Here is a 24,151-nt window from a genome sequence, read left to right on the forward strand (position 1 = left end):
AAAAAAAACATTTATTTTGTTCGTAAAATATAAACTAAGTAGTAACTAGTAAGTATTACTTTACTACTAAGTAAGTGGCCCACAAAATGAACCAGCCCATTGGGAAAATTCCCAATTTCCCGATAAGCCAATCCACTACTTGCCATAACTGTAATTAAAGGGCCATAAATTGGTGTGCAAACTGCAAGGCACTAAATGACTTAAATGGTGAATTAATAAAAAAAAAGATAGAAACTTGACCTTTAAAAACTTTTTTTTGGTTATTTAAATTTTTTCATGTTCTGAAAAGTTTTTATGTTTATGTATTAAAAACATCGAAAAACATCGAGGTTATACTCGAAAATCCGATGTATCGACAACATCGATGTTTGAAAAATTTTGCCCACCTCTAGTGTATACCCATGATCCGTAACCAGAGGGACTAGGGAGTACTCGCACTGATATTGACGACTACGGAAAACCTTTATATATGAAACTTTATGAGTTGCACCATACAAGGGAGAGTAGCCCGGGAATATTTAAAGCCGCCAAAACACGCCATCTGTTGATTAAATAATTTCGATTTTTAAGATCGATCTTTTGCAACCGATCTTTTTTTGAATCGATCTTTTCTTTTCGATTTAAATCAATTCAAAAAATCGATTCACTTTCAAGAATCGCCCATCACTACACTAGACTAAAGCGTCGCTCCCGTCGGCGGTAATTATTAAGACAAACGAGATCTACGAAGCCACGCCCATGCGCAGAAGTTGGCCACCTGAATCGCTTCTTAAAATGAACTGACTATATACACAGTGAAAAAAAGAAACTGCTACAATGATTTCCATATAAAACAATGAAACACATGCTCCTACAATAATTATTAGTTATTTGTTAAAGTTGCAAATTAATTTTATACTGTTTTTATTAAATAAGTATGTAATAAGGTAATTGCTGTGATATTGTTTTGTAATTTTAAATAATTTATAATTAATATTTTATATTCAATATTATTAAACACTTAATTGTTATATAATATTTTGTTTTATAAATAAGCAATAAGGTAATTGCTACAATAACTTTGTTTATTTCATGATTTAATTTGTTTGATTTTAATAAAGGAAAATGCTTTAACCCTAGAATGGTAATATACGTAAATATTACGTACATGATTTATATGATGGGTGGTAACACTGTATTTATGATTAATAACAACTTGATATTCCTGGAATGCTATCTCTAGTTAGTTGACATCAATCAAGGTTTTTAGATTATAGAGGTTGCCTCATACGGAAATTTCGAAAAAGTAGGAGTGGGAGAACTAGTCCGATGACGTCATTGTAGTATAAATTGTTAACATCGTATACTACAGTATACAATCTACAACTACAGCTATCATTGGTTTTGAGTTTACCGTATTAATTATTTAAATATTTATTTTATTTTTACTATATTTTCATTTATTTTCATTGTTTGTACATTTCATAAGTTTATACGTATTATGGAATCAAAGATATTAAAGCAGAAAGGAGGCTCATGTTGTGCTATTGCTACTTGCATAAATAACTACAGTAAATCAAAAAATGATGGAAAATCCAACATATCATTTCACAGGTACTTAAAATTATTACCTATTAATGCATTATATTATATTTCAATATTTATATTAGTATAATACATGTCAAGTGTAAAGTGTATACCTACTATAGACAAGGTCCAAAAAGACCGACACTGTATATTAATGAATAATAAAACAGTCAAGTAACTGAAAATAATATATATTATTTATAATTAAGGTATTTAGGTATTTATTATATCTATTATTATATGCATTTAAAATATATTATGTTTAGATTTCCAAAAGATCTAAACTATCGGAAAGAATGGGTTCAGAAATGCAAACGAGGTGACCATTTTAATCCAGATACATCATTTATTTGCTCTGATCACTTTAATGTTGATGCATTTGTTCGAGACTTAAAAGCAGAACTTTTAGGTAGTATTTCTAAAAATAAAACTTTGATATAATATATTTTATTCTTTGTTGTATTTTTAGGATATAAATCTAAGAGTCGAAGACTTAAAGAGGATGCAATTCCTACGTTGAATTTACCAACTGACTTAGTTGAATCTGCATCAATCATTAGTCGTAGAAGAAGGATGGAAAGAAAATCAATAAAAGAGGTTAATATTAAAATTTATATTCATGTATTAATTTTGTCCCTGTGTATTACCACAGTCAAATACTTAAACAGAAAGTTTTATATTATTTTAGTATCATAATAATATTAATAATTTGTAGAGATAATTTATTATATATATGATGTAATATCATGATTCATGACCTCATAACCTGTACAATTTAATGTTTATCTGATAATTGCAAAGAAACAATAATATATCAAACTCACTAATAAATCACAATATATAGGAATAAATATTATATTATATTATCTCACTTATCACATTACTTTGTAACTCACAGATATTTGTTAATAATTGTTGTAGGATCACAACAAGATAATCAATTCAGCTCTTAGTACATCCAGTACATCCAAAGTACTGTCTATACCAGATGATGATCTTACACAAGTTAACATTGAACTAGATTATGAGAAGTTTTATATCAATCTACTTAAAGAATATGACATATTAAAAACTGATTACAGTGTACTGGAAAAAGAAATTGCGTCAATTAAAAAATCTGATATTGACAATAAAAAAATTAATGAATCACTTCGTTTGAGTATAAAGGTTCTAACTAAAAATTTGAAAGAAACTAACTTGCTTTTAAAACAAACGCAGAAAACTACAACCAAACAAATCAAATTGCTCTCTTTAAATAAAAGTCAAACCATTGAAAATCAAGCCAAGAAATATTTGTCATCTATATTTTCTGCAAACCAGTTGAATTTAATAATGCAAAAAAAGAAAAGGGTCCATTGGACAAGAGCTGAAATTTCAAAAGCCTTCACTCTTAGGTATTTCAGTAAAAGAGCATATGTCTATGTCAAAAATGAACTGCATTATCCTCTACCTGGTAAATAATTTTTTATTTTATACTCATTGAACCATTATACTTAGTTAAAAAATGTTTGTATTAATTTTAAATTGATTTTAGGACTTTCTTCTCTTCAGAGGTGGGCCAAAAGCATAGAAATGAGGAATGGTGTTCTTCATGATGTACTAAATCTAATGAAACTCAATGGTGAAGTATTGAATAATTCTGAAAAGCTTACAGTATTAATGTTTGATGAAGTTAAAGTGTCTAGTGTCAAGGAGTATGATGTCCTTCATGATGAAGTTGTTGGGCCTCATAACCAAATGCAGGTGATTATGGCTCGAGGACTAGCATCTCAATGGAAACAGCCAATTTATGTAGACTTTGATAAAAAAATGACTAAAGACATTCTCTTTGATATAATTGAAAGACTGGATCAAATTGGATATAAGGTTGTTTGTTGTACTAGTGACTGCGGTGGGGGAAATGTTGGTTTGTGGAAATCTTTAAATATTAGTTATGAAAATCCTATATTCTCAATCCCAAACGGAAGAGATATAGTATACATTCCAGATGCACCTCATATTCTAAAGCTTATCAGAAACTGGTTATTAGACACGGGTTTTCAAATTAATGACCAAATTATCAACAAAAAACCATTAGAAGCATTGGTAAGAAATATGTCTACAGAGCTTAGTGTTTGTCATAAACTAACTTCCGAACATTTAACCTGTGATGGACCCCTGAGACAAAAAGTAAGATTAGCAACACAATTACTGTCTCATACCACCGCAACTGCACTTAAGCATTATAAACCTATAACTGATATAAAATTATTAAACGACACAGCCAACTTTATTGAATTAGTTAACAATTGGTTTGATTTAGCAAATGTTTCACACACAAATGATAAGCACTCTCCTTATACAGCACCATATGGCTTATTAATTGATGAACAAGATGCACTTCTCGATAATGTATATGATATATTTTTAACAATGAGATGCAATGGGAAAAAATCACTTCAAATTTTTCAAAAGGCTCTTCTTATGAATATTAACGGGACAAAACATCTTTTAAACATTTTACAACAAAATGGCTTGGAATATCTTTTAACAAGTAAAGTAAATCAAGATGCTTTAGAAAATTTATTTTCACAAATTCGATCCAGAGGAGGACTGAATGACCATCCATCCCCTCTTAATGCGTTGTATAGACTACGAATGATTATTCTGGGTAAAAATCCTGGTGTGGTTTCCAATCAAGCGAATACCAACGATAAAAACAAAGAAGAATTTATGGTGGCCAGTACATTAAAAAAAATTAATTTTTCTATTAGTAATGAACGTGAAAATATAGACAACTCTGAAACTGATACAGACACAAATGATTATTTAAGCGATACTGATGAATCATCAATATCATCTGAGGTACAATGTGTAAACAAGCTTGAAATGACCAATGATGCAGTTGAATATTTAGCCGGTTGGATTGCTAAAAAATATCAACTGAAATTCCCTGAACTTGGCTCTATCACATCAAAATCAAGTTATGATAAAAGTTCACATGAACATAATTATTCAATGCCATCATGGATAAGTCATCTATCTTATGGGGGGCTTATTGTTCCAAGTAATAATTTCAAAACAAATATATTTAGGATTGAACGTTTATTTAAAAAGATTACAAAACAACAAATTCCGAAAGGCCTGGGTGTTGTCAAAAATTTAACTAAAAAAATAATATCTAGAATGGATATGGAAAAAAAATATAATATTGTCATCCAATCATATATCAAACAACGAATACTTATTCGTATGAAATACTACAATAAACAACACACACCGAAGTCTAAATTCCGCTTACAAAAACTACAAAAATTAAGAAGGCTGATGACATAATCTATTTTATTGTAATCATGTTAAGCTGTTGTTATTATAAAATTATATCTATCTGTTAATATTGGTATTGAATTGTGTATTTAATATTAAATTAAATGTTTCAAGTAGTATATTAATTACTGTTTTATTTTAATTACCATTACCTATAATCAAAAACATTTTTCCCCCATTTTTTTTTTTAAAGTTTATTATAGGTATTGACTAATAATATTGAATTTAATAATACAATATTATTTATATTATTTAATATGAAATTATTTTTTTTGAATAAAATATAAAATATACAAACATTTTTTTTTATTTTCATAAATATAATAGATTATAAATGTATATGTTTGATCAACTGAACTACTTGGAACAATAAAAATTTAAAAAAAATATAATTAATAAAAATGGCTATAAATTCTGACATAAAAATAATACATTTTGTGAAAAACATTTGATTACCTAATCTAAACACATATTTTTTAGCCTTTGTTCATATTTATTTTTATTTATTAAAACTGTAACAGTTTAGATATTTAACAATTTAATAATTATTTTTGAATTTGATTCAAGTACCTAGGTCAGTAAGTTAATCAAAAATATTAATTTTTCACCTTTTCTATTACATTTCCAATGCGACACGGCTATCCGCCGGTAATCGTAATATCGTATACTACAATGACGTCACTAGATCAGCTGCGGCGTGCGGGGTTTTGGTTTTGTTTACATGATTATGAGGCAACCTCTATAATCTAAAAACCTTGGACATCAATGTTGTGTAATAATGTTTTCATATCTATCATTTCATTTTGTGCACAACCTTATCACCGAAAACATTACACGTAAGTTTTACGTATCATTACTATCCAACGTAAAATTTTGTACGTAAAATAATCGTATTGTTACTATCAAACGTTAAAATGTATACGTAAAATAATCGTATAGTTACTGAAACACGTGACATTTTATTCTCTATTATTATTTCATATTAATTTGTATTTTTGTGTTGTTTGATTTTGCGTACATCGAGTTTTATCTTATAAAAAAATATGGAGGTAAATGATATAGATATTATTCGTTTGCTAAATGAATTAACAGACAATGAAAGTGGAGAAGAAAGTGGATTAGAGAATGAGTATTCAACGGACGAGGAAGATATAGATAATAGTGATGAGGATCCCGATTATTCTCCGGCAGAAGAGAGTGTATTAGATGAACAATTGAATGTTGACATTAGAAATATAGAATTAACACCTATAGAGTCACGAAAAAGAAAAATTGTACAGTCTTCACACACTAAAACAAATAAAGTAGGAAAAACAAATAGTGAACTTGAGAGTGTAAATACTGATAATGATTATATTATACAAATTCCAAATAAATCTGAAATCGTGGGTAAAAATGGGTTTTTATGGAAAACTCAGAGTACTAAGTCCGGTGGTAAAGTTTCTCAAAAAAATATTATTCATATTCGCCCTGGACCAACCCCCATGGCAATTAATTCATATGAGCCAATCGAGTGTTTCAAACTATTTTTCACCGATGAAATAATTAATTTAGTTCTTTTGTACACAAATCAAGAAATAGATCGTCAGAGAGTAAATTACAAAAATAAAGAGAGCGCAAGCTTATGTCATGTGACATTATCTGAACTCAATGCTTTATTTGGTCTTTTGGTACTAGCAGCTGCCCTTAAAAATAACCATTTGACCACGAAGTTACTCTTTGATACTTCATTTTGTGGTAATAGATATCGGGCAACTATGTCAGAAAGTAGATTTAATTTTTTAATTAATTGTTTGAGGTTTGACGACAGAAACACTCGTCCACAGCGTAAAGAGGAAACAAAGTTAGCACCTATTTCTATCATATGGGATATTCTGCTGAATAATTGTAGAAACAATTGAAGGGCTTGCTGCAACAACCAGATAAATCCACTTTTTTTGGAATATCACTTTTTGACGAAAAATAATAAAGGAAAATTTTCTTTAAAAACAGATGCAACAATCAGATAAATCCGATTATTGACAAAGAAGTTATTATAGAAATGGATTTATCTTGTTTTACAAAACACGTGCAACAATCAGATAAATCCGGATTTATCTTGTTGTTGCGTTTATATGGGCACACTGTAATTCGCACGCTATCACTTATCAGTTATCAGTTATCAATTATACAAAATATCGTTTATATTAGTTTTAGTTTCGTAAGTTTCGTTTAAAATTTTCATCTTTATTAATTTGTTACTTGTTCACTGTTAATAACGTTTCGTTTACTGCTTATTCTTACTGCTTATACCTTTTTAACTGTTAACGTTTTTGTATTTTATAATGAATGACGATGATATTAACGACGCTTTAAATGATTCATTTGAATACTCCGATGATGATGACGATTTCCTTGATCCAGATTTTTCTCTAGGTGAGAATGTAAATGATGATTTGCTTGTGGGAATATTTCCACTATTAAGTAATTCCGAAAACGATGAAGATGTAGATGACAATATAGAGATCAATGAAGGTAATAAGGAAAATAAAAATTTAGAAGCAGTAGATTACAATATAGAGAACAATGAAAATAATAGGGAAAATAATAATTTAGAAGCAGTAGATAACAACATAGAGAATAGTGAAGGTAATAGGGAAAATAATAATTTAGATGCAGTAGAGGACAATACACAGAACAATGAACAAGAAAGTTCTATTAGAAGGGGCAAAAAAAGGTCAAGTAATCCACTGATATGGAAAAGAAATGTTACAAAAGTACTTCGAGCTCAAGGTAAAGAATGTGTAAGTTTGAGAAATAAAATTATAAAAAGAAGAGTAACAGGACCCCCTTGTAAATGTAAGTTACAATGTTTTGAGGCTGTGACTGATGAACAAAAACATTTGCTTATAAATATGTTCAACAATATAGCTGATAAAGAAAAGCAAGATACCTTTCTATCTGGATTAATACAAATTAGTGATGTGTTAAGACGCCGCCCAATAAATAATGAAAAACCCAACAGAAGTGTTGCTTGCTCATATAAAGTGCGTTTTGGGACCGATGAATTAAAAGTTTGCAAAACTGCATTTTGCTCTTTTTTTGGTATTGGCAAAGCAGTAGTTGAAAGGGTTTTTACTAAGTTAAGACAAAATATCCCTAGCCCAAAAGATTTGCGTGGAAAACATACAGTACGACCTAATAAATTACCTGATAATATTTTATTTCAATTATCGGCACATATTCAGAGCTTCCCCAAGTGTGTTTCACACTATAGCAGACAAGATAACAATGAAAAACGTTATTTATCTGCTGAGCTTAGTGTACACAAAATGTATGAAATGTATATTGAAAAATATGAACCTGACATTTATGAGATATTAATAAATGGAAGAAAAGCCAAACCTATTGTAAAATATCCATATTTTCTCAAATATTTTAACAATAATTTTAATTTGTCGTTTGGCAATCCAAAATCAGACACTTGCCAAACATGTGATCGACTAGACAATTTTATTAACGCTGAATTAAATACAGACATTAAATTATCTTTGATTGAAGAAAAACAAATTCACCAAAAAAAAGCAGAATTATTTTATGCTGATCTAAAAAGATTATCTCTAGAGTCTAAGGAAAATACTGATTTAGAAGTTTTATCATTTGACTTCCAACAAAACATGCCTTTACCACATGTACCATGTGGTGATGTGTTTTATAAAAGGCAAATTTGGTCATACAATTTTTGCATTCACTCAGCAAAAACAAACCAAGCTTACTTTTTTATGTATGATGAGTCAGTTGCCAAAAAAGGCCAGAATGAGGTTATAAGTTTTCTCCATTATTATTTACAAAATTTACTTCAACAAGGAGTAAAGACATTATACCTTTTCGCAGATAACTGTAGCTCACAAAACAAGAATAATGCTTTATTTCAATATATCTACACTATTATAAAATCAAATGCATTTGGATTAAATACAATCATTCAAAGGTATCCTGAACCAGGGCACAGTTTCCTGCCATGTGACCGCTGCTTTGGTTTGATTGAGCAGAAGAAGAGAAAAATTGAACGTGTATTTTTACCAATAACTTATCAAGAACTGGTCAAACAAACAAACATCAAAAAATTTCATGTGATTAATGTTAATCAAAATTTTATATACAATTTTTCAGATTACTTAAAACCATTTTTTAAAAAATATATTACTAGTAAAAACAAAGTCAAGTTCACAATAATGGCTTATCGCTGTATTGAGTATACTAAAGAGGGTTTGTTATGTAGTGTTATTCCCAATTCAACTGCCAAAGAGCATTATACAATAGAAAAATCTGGATCCTTATTGAAATTTCCCATGGAAAACCTCCCATTATTGTATCAAGGAAAACTTAGTATTAAAGCTGCAAAACTAAAAGATGTCCTTGAATTGGCTGCAAAATATGTTCCCCCTCAACATTTATGGTTTTATGAACAGTTTGTAGAAACCAATGATGATACAGTTTTATCAGACTATGAATACTAAAAAATTAAACTTAATATTTTTAATTTTATATCAAATACCTAACAGCAATAATTTTGACTTCGAAATAGTATTATAGCCTATAGGTTTTTATTATTACTATATTATAATGTGTGATAATAATACTTTTTACCAAAGTTAGGTATGCCAAAGTATTGTATTTCAGTTTATACTGTTATATAAACTATATTGATATGTTATTACTTTTTAAGGTATTTAAATAAGAAAGGAAGATGTCTTATTATTTTATTACTATATTTTTTTGTTTTTTATTTGTGTAAAATTTATTAACATTGTTATTGTTATTTAGAGGAAACATATTATTATTATTTTTTGTGATAATAATACTTTTTACCTAAGTTAGGTATGCCAAAGTGCCCAAAGTATTGTATTTCAGTTTATACTGTTATATAAACTATATTGATATGTTATTACTTTTTAAGGTATTTAAGTAAGAAAGGAAGATGTCTTATTATTTTATTACTATATTTTTTTGTTTTTTATTTGTGTAAAATTTATTAACATTGTTATTGTTATTTAGAGGAAACATATTATTATTATTTTTTGTGATAATAATACTTTTTACCTAAGTTAGGTATGCCAAAGTGCCCAAAGTATTGTATTTCAGTTTATACTGTTATATAAACTATATTGATATGTTATTACTTTTTAAGGTATTTAAGTAAGAAAGGAAGATGTCTTATTATTTTATTACTATATTTTTTTGTTTTTTATTTGTGTAAAATTTATTAACATTGTTATTGTTATTTAGAGAAAACATATTATTATTTTTTGTGATAACGCAATACATTTTACCAAAGTTAGGTACTTATACAAAAGTATTATATTTTAATTTATACTGTTCTATATACTATTGCTATGTGATTAATTTTTAAGATATTTAATTAAGAAAGGAAGATATCTTATTATTTTATTACTATATTTTTTTGTTTTTTCTATTTTGTATTTAGAGAAAACATATTATGATTTTTTGTGATAACACAATACATTTTACCAAAGTTAGGTATACTAAAATATTGTATTTCATTTTATACTATTATATAAACTATATTGAAATGTTATTAATTGTTAAGGTATTTAAATAAGAAAGAAAAGTACCTTATTATTTTATTACTATATTTTTTTGTTTTATTTGTATGAAATAAATATTTTTTATTGTTATTTATTGTTATCACTACTTGAGTATTATAATATTATATAAGGAAGGTAATATATCAAAAATAAATTAAGAAATAAATTATTAAAGTGCTAATTTAAGACATAATTTACAAAACAAAAATAATAGGTTTTATGTATAAAATGTTTTTATACAAAATGTTATGTCAGATATGTCTTACTATTCCTTATTTGAAGGCTTAATATGATGATTAATAATTATAAATAAGAATAACATTGAAAATGCTACTGATATTGGATATATAAATAAAATTACTTAAGTAATAATATAAAAACTAATACACTTAAGCGCAACAACCAGATAAATCCATGCTCCCCTCAACTTTGACAAACAAATAATACCCCTATTTTTTTTTTTTTTTTTTTTCAAAGTTTAAAATATTGTGAATAATTATACAAAGAATAATAAACAAACTAAAAAAAAATTATTTTTAACAAGTATTTAGCCTAAAAAAAGAATTTTCTTTGCCCTGGAAAATTTCAAAAAGTGGATTTATCTGGTTGTTGCAGCAAGCCCTTCAATTACAAACCCGGAAGTTACGTAACTATTGACGAACAATTAGTAGGATTTAGAGGAAGATGTCCATTCAGGATGTATATCCCATCTAAACCTACGAGGTATGGAATCAAAATAGTGATGATGTGTGATAATTCATCGAAGTATGTCATTGATGCTGTACCGTATTTAGGAAAAGGGACAGTACCTAATGGCTTAGTTGCTGCTGACTTTTTTGTGAAACAATTAGTAGTTAGTATAAAAGGATCCAATCGTAATGTGACCATGGATAATTGGTTTTGTAATATACCATTAGTACTATCTCTTTTGAAAGAAGAAAAGCTAACTGTGATAGGAACAATAAAAAAAAATAAAAGAGAGTTTCCTACTGAGTTCACAGACCTTAAGTTTCAAAAAAGAAAACCACAGTCATCATTTTTCCTTTTTCATGAAGATATGACTGTTGTATCTTACAAACCAAACCAAAATAAACTTGTAGCTTTGATATCATCTGCTCATCAAGATTCGTCTTTAGATAAAAATACCAAAAAACCGGAAATAGTTATGAATTACAATTCCACAAAAGGAGGTGTTGATTCCTTTGATCAAATGACCCATAATATGAATTGTAGTCGAAAAACAAAACGTTGGCCGTTATGTTTTTTTTACAACATGTTGAATATTGCTAACGTTAACGCTTACGTGATTTATTTACATAACTTTTATAAAAAAAATAAAGATAACCGAAAGCCACTATCTAGACTACACTTTATGTTAGGATTGCACAAGCAACTGACAGAAGAATGGCAATGTCAAAGGTTAAACATTCCAAATATCAGCAAAGAACTTAGGAGAACTATACAAGAGGTGATTGGTGAAAAACAAGGTACAATTATTGATACAAGTCATAACACTCAATCAGGTCCAAGAAAGTATTGCACACTTTGTAATTATAAAAAGAAAAGATTGACGACCACATACTGCATCGAATGTGAGAGACCTGTTTGTGGAGAACACCAGAAAAAAAAATGTATTGAATGTTGAGAAAATTGTCATTTTTATAAAGTATTGTATTTTATAGTTGGATTTTTTTATAAATTAATTTATTAAGTTTAAAAATGTATAATTTAAAGATGTTTGTTTTCTTTTTTATGGTTGAAAAATTAATACCAAAATATAAGGCTTATTTTGTTTGAGTTAATATTATATATTTATTTTATTCTTATTTTATTTGACAAAAAAATATAAAAAAATAAAAATAAATTACGGATTAATAAAAAAAAAAATGTTATACGTAAAATTTACGTATCATTACCTGTACTGTAGTATGGTATGACATTAGTACTCTAGGGTTAAAAATCTTTTTAGATACGCAACATGAAACATGGGTTTTTGATAATGTATCTTTTTGGCTACAGCTCATAACTCAAAAACTCGAAGAGTTACATTATTTTTTTTTGTCATTTTTGAACTCAGTGACCTCAAATTAGTTAAAGATAGTCAACTTTCAAATTTTCAGTTATAAATTTCAAGTTCTGCCAAGTTAAGGGTTAATTCAAAATTATTTGGATTTGATAACTTCAATGGATCTTCCGACTAATTATTTGAATTAATCAAAATAATTTTTAAAAAATGTCATAAATATTGGTTATTTTAATAACTGCTATGTTAAAGATTAATACAAGTTGCGACCTAGGATTAAAATAATACAACCTTAGCACAAATGTGATACATTGTAAAAATGCATTATTTTTTATTGATGATAGAATATTTTAAGAAAATAAAACAAAATAAATAGTCAAGTTATTTTATAAAAAATTATTAAAACAGAACTATATTTTAAGCTTGTTATGATTATATAAAAAGTGACCTTTAATCACATTACAAAACTATATATTTCATTTAACATAAAAAAGCATGTATGATATAATATTTAAAAAATAAACAATTTTTGGTTCAATATATATTAACATTGTAACACAAAAAATATTTATTTTTTGCAATATTTTTCTGGTAACGTAATTTATGTTTTTAGATGGTTATTTACATATTTACCACATCACTAACTAATTACAATAACAGCTTAAATAACATACAACTTATTTGATTAGTAAATTATTTTGAAGAAAAGATTAAAAATTAAATTAATTATACATACTATATAACAACTACTTTTTAAATATTCTCTGCTACACATTGCATTATAAACTTGTAAACTATTAATATACTGTATAACTCCATTGTATATAGACATAATGTAATATACCTGTTACGTATAAATAACAAACATGTTTTCACCACATAATACAAGTTGGCTAACATGTACAACCAAATATTTATATTTGAGATGGTGCGTTGTTATTTAACATATTCATTCAAGTATACATTTAAGAGCTTACGGATGGTTAGACCGCGCCAGAGGCTCATTCATATACATTTGTTGAATAATATAATATAAAATCATAGCTAACTTGACCATAACTTGATATATCACTTGAATGTACAACTTACAATATTATTATACACAGTAATTATAATAATATTAACAAGTATAAAATATTGTTTTAATTTTTTATTTGTTTTACTTTAAACAAATGTACATCAATATTAATGCAAATGTGGTAGATAAGAACAAAAAAATAGCTATTATAGAAGTAAAATTAATAGTTTAGTTATAATGCAACTATAAAATAAAGTTTCACTGCCTTATTAAAAAATATTTTGATGGTAGCTTATGTAAAAAACCAGATAAAAACCTTTTATTCATAATTCAGAACCAAATTATATCATGCATTAATTATTTTTAAATGAAGTAAATATGTTACTATTAAACCATAAAATATAAATATAAATAATTAAAAAAATTATCAACAAGCATAAAATTATTTTTTACTTGATTATTAATTGGAACTACTCTTAAACAAAATGGAAATGTTTGTGACTTAAAAGACACAAATTTAAAATAAAGAAATTAAATGAACACATCAATCATAGAAGTATGAATTTTGAAGATGATCAGTCAACAGGTCACATTTGGTATTACGTTACAACAAAAAAATATGTTATTAAATAAAAGACAAGGGGCTAGGTTGACCAGTGATAAAAACAATGAGGATGAATATGGGACAAAAGTTACCTACCTGTGGACTTTCCAGAAGGGAGGGAAAAGGTATCGTAAGTGCCTGGAAAGCCAGTATTGTTACAGTTAAATAAATTTGATTACTCAATTTTCTGCTATTTTGTGTGAAAGAAGAAAAAGCTACGGATGTGAAAAAACTACTAACAAAGCACTTTGGTCTCGATTGGGAAAAATCTGCAGAGAATCTGCAATACTATATAGATTTTTTCGATCGTCAGGTATCGAGACCCACCCATGATGAAAGCAGCGAATGTAACCCTGATTGCGAATATGTAGACAATTGTATGGAATTCATAGTTTAACGTTTGTTTTTGTTTTCTATTAACACATTTATTTTTTACAATTTTTAATACATAATATATAGAAAATAAAAAGTTGTATGATTTTTTTTTAAAGTTTTAAAAGAGTTGATATTATTTTGTTTTTTTATTAAGAAGACTGTACTGAATTATTTTATAGTTAAACAGTTGTTTTTTTCTAGCAATAGATTTATTTTGTTACTATTTTTTAATATTATTATTTTATAGAAAATCAAAAGATGAATGGTTATTTAAAAAGTTGTAAGTGTTAAAATATTGTTTGTTTTTAAAGTAATAAAAATATAATAATCAGTTATATTGTCTGTTTTAATCCTACTTTTTCTATCAACATGACTTTTCTATCACTTCATATTATACATTTTCTACGTTTCTGTGGCACATAAGGCAATCTCCATGCGTTTCTGTGACAACAGCGACAATCTCCGTGGTCCCGCAGCAAATTTGACAATGTCCATTTTCCTTCCTTTATTATTTAATGCTATCGACATTTACCAAATTATATGATTACGGGGAATAACACCAAACTCTACTATCAATCAACGAAAAATAAAATATCATGGAGAAATACCAAGTAATGGTAAAACAGTTTTTCGACATTTAAAAAAAATCACTGCGTTTGGAGATTGCTGACTTTGCCACGTAGCGCCTCACATTTATTTGTTTTGATATAATTTAATAGGGAATATGTTTCAGAAATTATATTACTTGATAATTTGAAACTGTCCTTTTTAAAATTAATATTCTATACTTGTTAGAATATAATAATGAAATCGTGAGACTATTCAACATGTTGTAATTATTATAATTAAGACTCTATCATAAATCTTAAAAATTAATATTTGAGAAGAAATGAGAAAAGTTTGAAACGAAAACTATAAAATATCATGTAATGCGTTAATAACTGGTATATACTATATACTATATACTGAAATTTTAGTTTAGCCAACTAATGGCGGCCTAATCTCTTATCTTATCACTCCGTATGGCCACACTCTCACTATTAAGGCACTCTAGTGATGATTAACTATTATTCAATTATTTTTATTTTTAATATAATTTAATTTGTTTTTTTTTTTTTTTTTGTTAATTAACTTAAAAGACTGTTTAAAGATATAAGTGGATATCTCTCATTTATTTTAATTTTGTATGTATTGAGTTGTTTTTTGTTTAAAATAATTTTATTTTAAAATGGTGTTGTTAACGTCAAGTTATAATATCCAACTTGTTACTAAAGGCTGTTAAATATTTATTTATTTATCAAATATCAAGTATTTGTTTCTTTTTGTTTACTAAAAATGGATTAGCATTTTATTTTTAATAATTATTAAATCTAAGAGACTGTTATTAATATAAGTATCGAATAAATCACAACATTAAATCCTAGTTTTGCTATTTAATTAAAGAAAAAAATGTGCAATAACATAAATAAAAAAAGAAATTGATGTATGTGAAATAATATGTAATAAACCTATACTTCTTAATTATGTTTTATTCATCAATGTGTTACCTATAACATATTCGGTGAAATAACCAGATGTTTTGGACGTATTCTGTTGTAGAGCCTAAAAAAATCAATACTTAAGCATTAAGCATTATGGTAATTACTGTTTATTTTATTAAATAATTAAAATTTGCTTATTATGTAATTATGTGAAATACATAATGTATCAACCAATATTAAAATAATTCAACATTTTTAAATTTTTAAATTTTTCTTATATAATATATTATATATAAAAATAAAAATAGATGTTTTTCGTATCTCCTGAAAAATTGTAAATTTGTACGTAATCAACCTTGTTATTTCACCAGTACATTCAATTCTAAGTGTTTTACTGGACGGTAGTAAAAACATCTAATTTTGAAATGAAGTTCAGTCAGATTTAACTCTGATTTTGTTGCAATTCACCCCACTTTAAGGTATATATTTATGTAAAATTGAAATTATATAATATATTTCTTAAAAATTATATACAATGGTTGCTAATGTAAAGTCTATATCATTTGACTCAACCATAAGGATAAAATTAGTTCCAATTTTCAAAGTAAATTTAACAGTTTTAAATATTTAATTAACTGTTCGACTATAGAAATAAGAACATGAAATATGGACAATTATATTTACTACACATTTTTCCTTTAAATGGCTAAATTATAAAGTTAACCTAACTAACCAATGTTCAGAGGCTCATAGAAAATAGCTGTGGTTTGCTTGTAATTTTAAAATCTTAAAAAAAAGAAGCAAAGAGGAAAAGAGGCATAAAATAACTGTAAGTATTCATTTCAGAAGCCCACATATTTTAAAACTTGTAAGGAATCGGCTGTCTACACCGAGTTTGATAATATGATAATGACAAAATAATTAATTTGATTCCAATGTACTGTATTCACTTTAAGCCATGTACGTTTAAAAAAAATAAAACAAGTTATTAGGAATTAATGTGAAAAATGTATTGGTTTTTTGAATTTACGTAAAATAATACAATTTTATTTTCATCAAAAAAATTCAAACATTTTGTGTTATTCCATTGTTCCATAATCATAATGAATTTCTCGTCAAAATGAAGTTATTTGGCTTTTAATCCCATCAAATGTATTAAATTAAACTCACTCATCATGAAAAACTTCCAATGTAAAAAAAAATTATGATTTTTGTCATTGTAAGAACTAATATTATAAATAGGTACATTATAAACAAATGTAAAAAGAAATCCTTCATAGTGTGGAATTAAAATTATAATTTATAGTGCCCAACATAAAATAGTGTAACACAGAACATTTTTATATTGTTACAAATAAATATGGATTAAATTTAAATGGTTGGATGATTCTATAATTATTTTTTTTCCAGGGTTACACAAATATTTTTAATTTGTAGAAAAAAATCTTAACATCCGAAATGGTTGAATAAATTATGAAACTCTAAAAAATTTTTGTTCAACAACAAAAATTTCCTAGTATTTCCCATTATAGCAGAGAGCATGCACCAAATACTACATACCTACCGTAACATGGGGTAACTTTGTCTCTGGGTGGTAACTTTGGCCCACCGTTGGAATTTTGAATACTTCTGTGTGTTGTGATAAGACATGTGACTANAAATAGCTATTATAGAAGTAAAATTAATAGTTTAGTTATAATGCAACTATAAAATAAAGTTTCACTGCCTTATTAAAAAATATTTTGATGGTAGCTTATGTAAAAAACCAGATAAAAACCTTTTATTCATAATTCAGAACCAAATTATATCATGCATTAATTATTTTTAAATGAAGTAAATATGTTACTATTAAACCATAAAATATAAATATAAATAATTAAAAAAATTATCAACAAGCATAAAATTATTTTTTACTTGATTATTAATTGGAACTACTCTTAAACAAAATGGAAATGTTTGTGACTTAAAAGACACAAATTTAAAATAAAGAAATTAAATGAACACATCAATCATAGAAGTATGAATTTTGAAGATGATCAGTCAACAGGTCACATTTGGTATTACGTTACAACAAAAAAATATGTTATTAAATAAAAGACAAGGGGCTAGGTTGACCAGTGATAAAAACAATGAGGATGAATATGGGACAAAAGTTACCTACCTGTGGACTTTCCAGAAGGGAGGGAAAAGGTATCGTAAGTGCCTGGAAAGCCAGTATTGTTACAGTTAAATAAATTTGATTACTCAATTTTCTGCTATTTTGTGTGAAAGAAGAAAAAGCTACGGATGTGAAAAAACTACTAACAAAGCACTTTGGTCTCGATTGGGAAAAATCTGCAGAGAATCTGCAATACTATATAGATTTTTTCGATCGTCAGGTATCGAGACCCACCCATGATGAAAGCAGCGAATGTAACCCTGATTGCGAATATGTAGACAATTGTATGGAATTCATAGTTTAACGTTTGTTTTTGTTTTCTATTAACACATTTATTTTTTACAATTTTTAATACATAATATATAGAAAATAAAAAGTTGTATGATTTTTTTTTAAAGTTTTAAAAGAGTTGATATTATTTTGTTTTTTTATTAAGAAGACTGTACTGAATTATTTTATAGTTAAACAGTTGTTTTTTTCTAGCAATAGATTTATTTTGTTACTATTTTTTAATATTATTATTTTATAGAAAATCAAAAGATGAATGGTTATTTAAAAAGTTGTAAGTGTTAAAATATTGTTTGTTTTTAAAGTAATAAAAATATAATAATCAGTTATATTGTCTGTTTTAATCCTACTTTTTCTATCAACATGACTTTTCTATCACTTCATATTATACATTTTCTACGTTTCTGTGGCACATAAGGCAATCTCCATGCGTTTCTGTGACAACAGCGACAATCTCCGTGGTCCCGCAGCAAATTTGACAATGTCCATTTTCCTTCCTTTATTATTTAATGCTATCGACATTTACCAAATTATATGATTACGGGGAATAACACCAAACTCTACTATCAATCAACGAAAAATAAAATATCATGGAGAAATACCAAGTAATGGTAAAACAGTTTTTCGACATTTAAAAAAAATCACTGCGTTTGGAGATTGCTGACTTTGCCACGTAGCGCCTCACATTTATTTGTTTTGATATAATTTAATAGGGAATATGTTTCAGAAATTATATTACTTGATAATTTGAAACTGTCCTTTTTAAAATTAATATTCTATACTTGTTAGAATATAATAATGAAATCGTGAGACTATTCAACGTGTTGTAATTATTATAATTAAGACTCTATCATAAATCTTAAAAATTAATATTTGAGAAGAAATGAGAAAAGTTTGAAACGAAAACTATAAAATATCATGTAATGCGTTAATAACTGGTATATACTATATACTATATACTGAAATTTTAGTTTAGCCAACTAATGGCGGCCTAATCTCTTATCTTATCACTCCGTATGGCCACACTCTCACTATTAAGGCACTCTAGTGATGATTAACTATTATTCAATTATTTTTATTTTTAATATAATTTAATTTGTTTTTTTTTTTTTTTTTGTTAATTAACTTAAAAGACTGTTTAAAGATATAAGTGGATATCTCTCATTTATTTTAATTTTGTATGTATTGAGTTGTTTTTTGTTTAAAATAATTTTATTTTAAAATGGTGTTGTTAACGTCAAGTTATAATATCCAACTTGTTACTAAAGGCTGTTAAATATTTATTTATTTATCAAATATCAAGTATTTGTTTCTTTTTGTTTACTAAAAATGGATTAGCATTTTATTTTTAATAATTATTAAATCTAAGAGACTGTTATTAATATAAGTATCGAATAAATCACAACATTAAATCCTAGTTTTGCTATTTAATTAAAGAAAAAAATGTGCAATAACATAAATAAAAAAAGAAATTGATGTATGTGAAATAATATGTAATAAACCTATACTTCTTAATTATGTTTTATTCATCAATGTGTTACCTATAACATATTCGGTGAAATAACCAGATGTTTTGGACGTATTCTGTTGTAGAGCCTAAAAAAATCAATACTTAAGCATTAAGCATTATGGTAATTACTGTTTATTTTATTAAATAATTAAAATTTGCTTATTATGTAATTATGTGAAATACATAATGTATCAACCAATATTAAAATAATTCAACATTTTTAAATTTTTAAATTTTTCTTATATAATATATTATATATAAAAATAAAAATAGATGTTTTTCGTATCTCCTGAAAAATTGTAAATTTGTACGTAATCAACCTTGTTATTTCACCAGTACATTCAATTCTAAGTGTTTTACTGGACGGTAGTAAAAACATCTAATTTTGAAATGAAGTTCAGTCAGATTTAACTCTGATTTTGTTGCAATTCACCCCACTTTAAGGTATATATTTATGTAAAATTGAAATTATATAATATATTTCTTAAAAATTATATACAATGGTTGCTAATGTAAAGTCTATATCATTTGACTCAACCATAAGGATAAAATTAGTTCCAATTTTCAAAGTAAATTTAACAGTTTTAAATATTTAATTAACTGTTCGACTATAGAAATAAGAACATGAAATATGGACAATTATATTTACTACACATTTTTCCTTTAAATGGCTAAATTATAAAGTTAACCTAACTAACCAATGTTCAGAGGCTCATAGAAAATAGCTGTGGTTTGCTTGTAATTTTAAAATCTTAAAAAAAAGAAGCAAAGAGGAAAAGAGGCATAAAATAACTGTAAGTATTCATTTCAGAAGCCCACATATTTTAAAACTTGTAAGGAATCGGCTGTCTACACCGAGTTTGATAATATGATAATGACAAAATAATTAATTTGATTCCAATGTACTGTATTCACTTTAAGCCATGTACGTTTAAAAAAAATAAAACAAGTTATTAGGAATTAATGTGAAAAATGTATTGGTTTTTTGAATTTACGTAAAATAATACAATTTTATTTTCATCAAAAAAATTCAAACATTTTGTGTTATTCCATTGTTCCATAATCATAATGAATTTCTCGTCAAAATGAAGTTATTTGGCTTTTAATCCCATCAAATGTATTAAATTAAACTCACTCATCATGAAAAACTTCCAATGTAAAAAAAAATTATGATTTTTGTCATTGTAAGAACTAATATTATAAATAGGTACATTATAAACAAATGTAAAAAGAAATCCTTCATAGTGTGGAATTAAAATTATAATTTATAGTGCCCAACATAAAATAGTGTAACACAGAACATTTTTATATTGTTACAAATAAATATGGATTAAATTTAAATGGTTGGATGATTCTATAATTATTTTTTTTCCAGGGTTACACAAATATTTTTAATTTGTAGAAAAAAATCTTAACATCCGAAATGGTTGAATAAATTATGAAACTCTAAAAAATTTTTGTTCAACAACAAAAATTTCCTAGTATTTCCCATTATAGCAGAGAGCATGCACCAAATACTACATACCTACCAAGTGACATTAATGCATCCCTAAAGCATGCTTCTTTCATTGAAAAAAATTCCAATTGTAATATTTCATATGAGTTTTATAGACAAAAACTAAAAGAAAAACATATTTCATTTGCAACTCTAGGTAATGAAGAATGTGAAGTTTGAAAATCGTTTAAACTGCATGAACATAATGATGAATCTTTAACCATTGACTGTGATATTTGTAAAATTAAAATTGAACATTCTGCCCGTTACACTAAATTCTAGAGCTTTGTATCAACAACACGCTGCAGCAGCAGTTTTAACTGATGATATAGTTTATTATTCTGCTAATTTACAAAAAATGATTATGCTACCTCGAGCAGATTCATTTAAGAAAGTAATATTTGTTAGAAAGTTAGTTGCTTACCATGAAAGCTTTGTTCCCTTAGGTCCGAAATCGAATCAAAACACCTTATAGCTTGTATTTGGCCCGAAGCCATTAGTGGTAGAAATAAAGTGGATTCGATAAGTACTTTCTATGCTTTTTTCAAAGAATTAAGAGATATTCCACACATTGGGCTTTGGTTGGATAATTGTTCAAGTCTGAATAAAAAATTGGGCATTATTAAGTTTTTTAGTTTTTATAATTAATTCTAGTGAAATAACATCTAAATTTATAGATTTATTTTTTTTTAAACCTAGGCACACATTCATGAGTGCAGATAACTTTCATCACCAGGTTGAAAAATCACTGAAGAAACAAAAAAAAAACATATGACTTCAAAGATTTTACTAATGCTGTAAAAAATGCAAAAAAAGGGGTTATTGTAAAATGTATGGAACATGATTTTTTGTGGACTGATAATAAATCCCCCAAAAAGACAAATAAAAAAGCTAACTGTGGGGGTGTGATGCTTAAAAATGTAACTACAATTGGAGCTGTACGAGGGCAATATGATCTTTTACATAAAACTGACCTGAACGATGAAAATTATGGGCGTTTAGACATTTTAAAAAAACAATCTTATTAACAAACAAATGATAATGCCTCCAGCTAAAGTAGCTCCATGTGTAATTTCTGAATCTAAAAGAAATAATTTTTTAAACACACTTAAACAAGTTTTACTAGAAGACAGGAAAGTTTTTTGGAAAAATTTACCAGTTTTTTAATTTAAATCTGCTTATTACATTTTATTATAAATACACAATATGGTAAATTAAAATTGTTATTAAGTTATAATCAGTTGTTTTTTTATTAATATGTATTATAAAAATAAATTATGTATACTGCCATATTATTATTAAAAATGTGCCTTAAGTTTTTACTGCGATTTGTTATTTTTCATTAGGTTTTACTTATATTATAAAAACTAAATATATTGTTATTTATTTTATAATAGGTGTTTATATTATGTTTTATTTTGTTGTAATAATAAAACAGAAAAAGTTATGTTTATTTTTTAAATAATTTTATTCTAAAATAATGTATTATTTCAATAAAAAGTTTTAAAATGTATGATTAAGACGGTTCTTTATTATTTGAGTTGATCAATTGTTGTAGTTACTGCATTTTCTACTAGCAGTGTTATATGATATTGATAATACTGCATTTTATAAATTGTACCACTATATGTTTCTATGAGGGTAATGCTAATATAAAACGCAGTAACTGCATTATTATGTGAAAATTGTCAAAAATAATCTATTAATCACAAAATTTATAGCATTTTTGAATTTCTGGCATACATTTCCATCTGTTTCAGTCAAAAGGAATACTTAAAATCTTAAATTTATTAAAAAAATTACGAAAACATAAAAGTTCAATTTCCCGAAAATATGATTTATGTAGTAACTGCTTTTCGCAGTAGCAGGGCAGTATTGACTTTATTTTTTTTTTTGGTAATAGGCGTACATAATTAAATAACATAATATGAGTAAGTATACTTTATTGATACGGACTACAACTGACAAGTATAGTATATGGTATTTATTTCTTTTCTATTTGTAAAAGACATTCTTATTTATTATTATTTCTTGTATAGAAATATGAATGAAACTGAACAAAATCAAATTGCTAATACTACAGGTATGCTACAAAAACCAGAAATGATTACTTTATAGTTTATACAATATGACTAAAGGAGGAGTGGATTTGTTGATCAAATGTCAGGGTCTTATAATGCTGGTAGAACTCCAAATAGGTGGGTCTTAGCTCTCTTCTATAGTTTGTTGAATGTTGCTGGAATTAACAGTAATGCAATCTATAATTCTAATAATAAGTCTAACATAAAACGACGACTATTTTTGAAACAACTTGGTATGAGTTTAGTAAAAAAAATTCAAAATTTAAGAGCTGAAAATAAACATGTACATCCTTGATCCTAGAATAAGAAATCCTACAGAGAGATTAAGAGATGGAGATAATGATGTTACAGAACCTGGGCCTAGTAGAAATCCAGGAACTAAAGGTCGCTGTAATTTATGTGCTGATAGCAAAACTCAGTATTTTTGTTACAAATTCAAAAAATATTTATGTTTGAAGAAACATGCAAATTGTGTGTGCAATGATTGTTTATAAATTTAATTAAGTTAATAATTTTTTTTTTAATTTTAAAACAATTTTCTTTGCGTAAAAAAAGGATAATTTAAGTTGAATTTTTAGATTTTAATATATATACATGATATACATATTTTAAAAATACTAAAGGAAAATCGTTTATTTTATGTTACATTAGTTTCTTG

General features: G+C 26.3%; 2 protein-coding genes across 8 annotated transcripts in view; one reads left to right on the top strand and one right to left on the bottom strand.

Annotated features, from left to right (window-relative positions):
- The window catches only part of LOC111040966 (protein ALP1-like), a 68,807-nt gene that overhangs the window by 12,315 nt on the left and 32,341 nt on the right, over positions 1-24,151 (bottom strand). The gene's annotated exons all lie outside the window — the stretch shown is intronic.
- LOC111040965 (NAD-dependent protein deacetylase Sir2B-like) lies at positions 7,180-9,585 on the top strand. The gene has a single exon (XM_022325060.1). The coding sequence runs from the start codon at positions 7,197-7,199 to the stop codon at positions 9,369-9,371; it is 2,175 nt and encodes a 724-aa protein (XP_022180752.1). The 5' UTR covers positions 7,180-7,196; the 3' UTR covers positions 9,372-9,585.

The sequence above is a fragment of the Myzus persicae genome, unplaced genomic scaffold (genome assembly GCF_001856785.1).
Source record: "Myzus persicae strain clone G006 unplaced genomic scaffold, MPER_G0061.0, whole genome shotgun sequence".
Lineage (NCBI taxonomy): Eukaryota > Metazoa > Arthropoda > Insecta > Hemiptera > Aphididae > Myzus > Myzus persicae.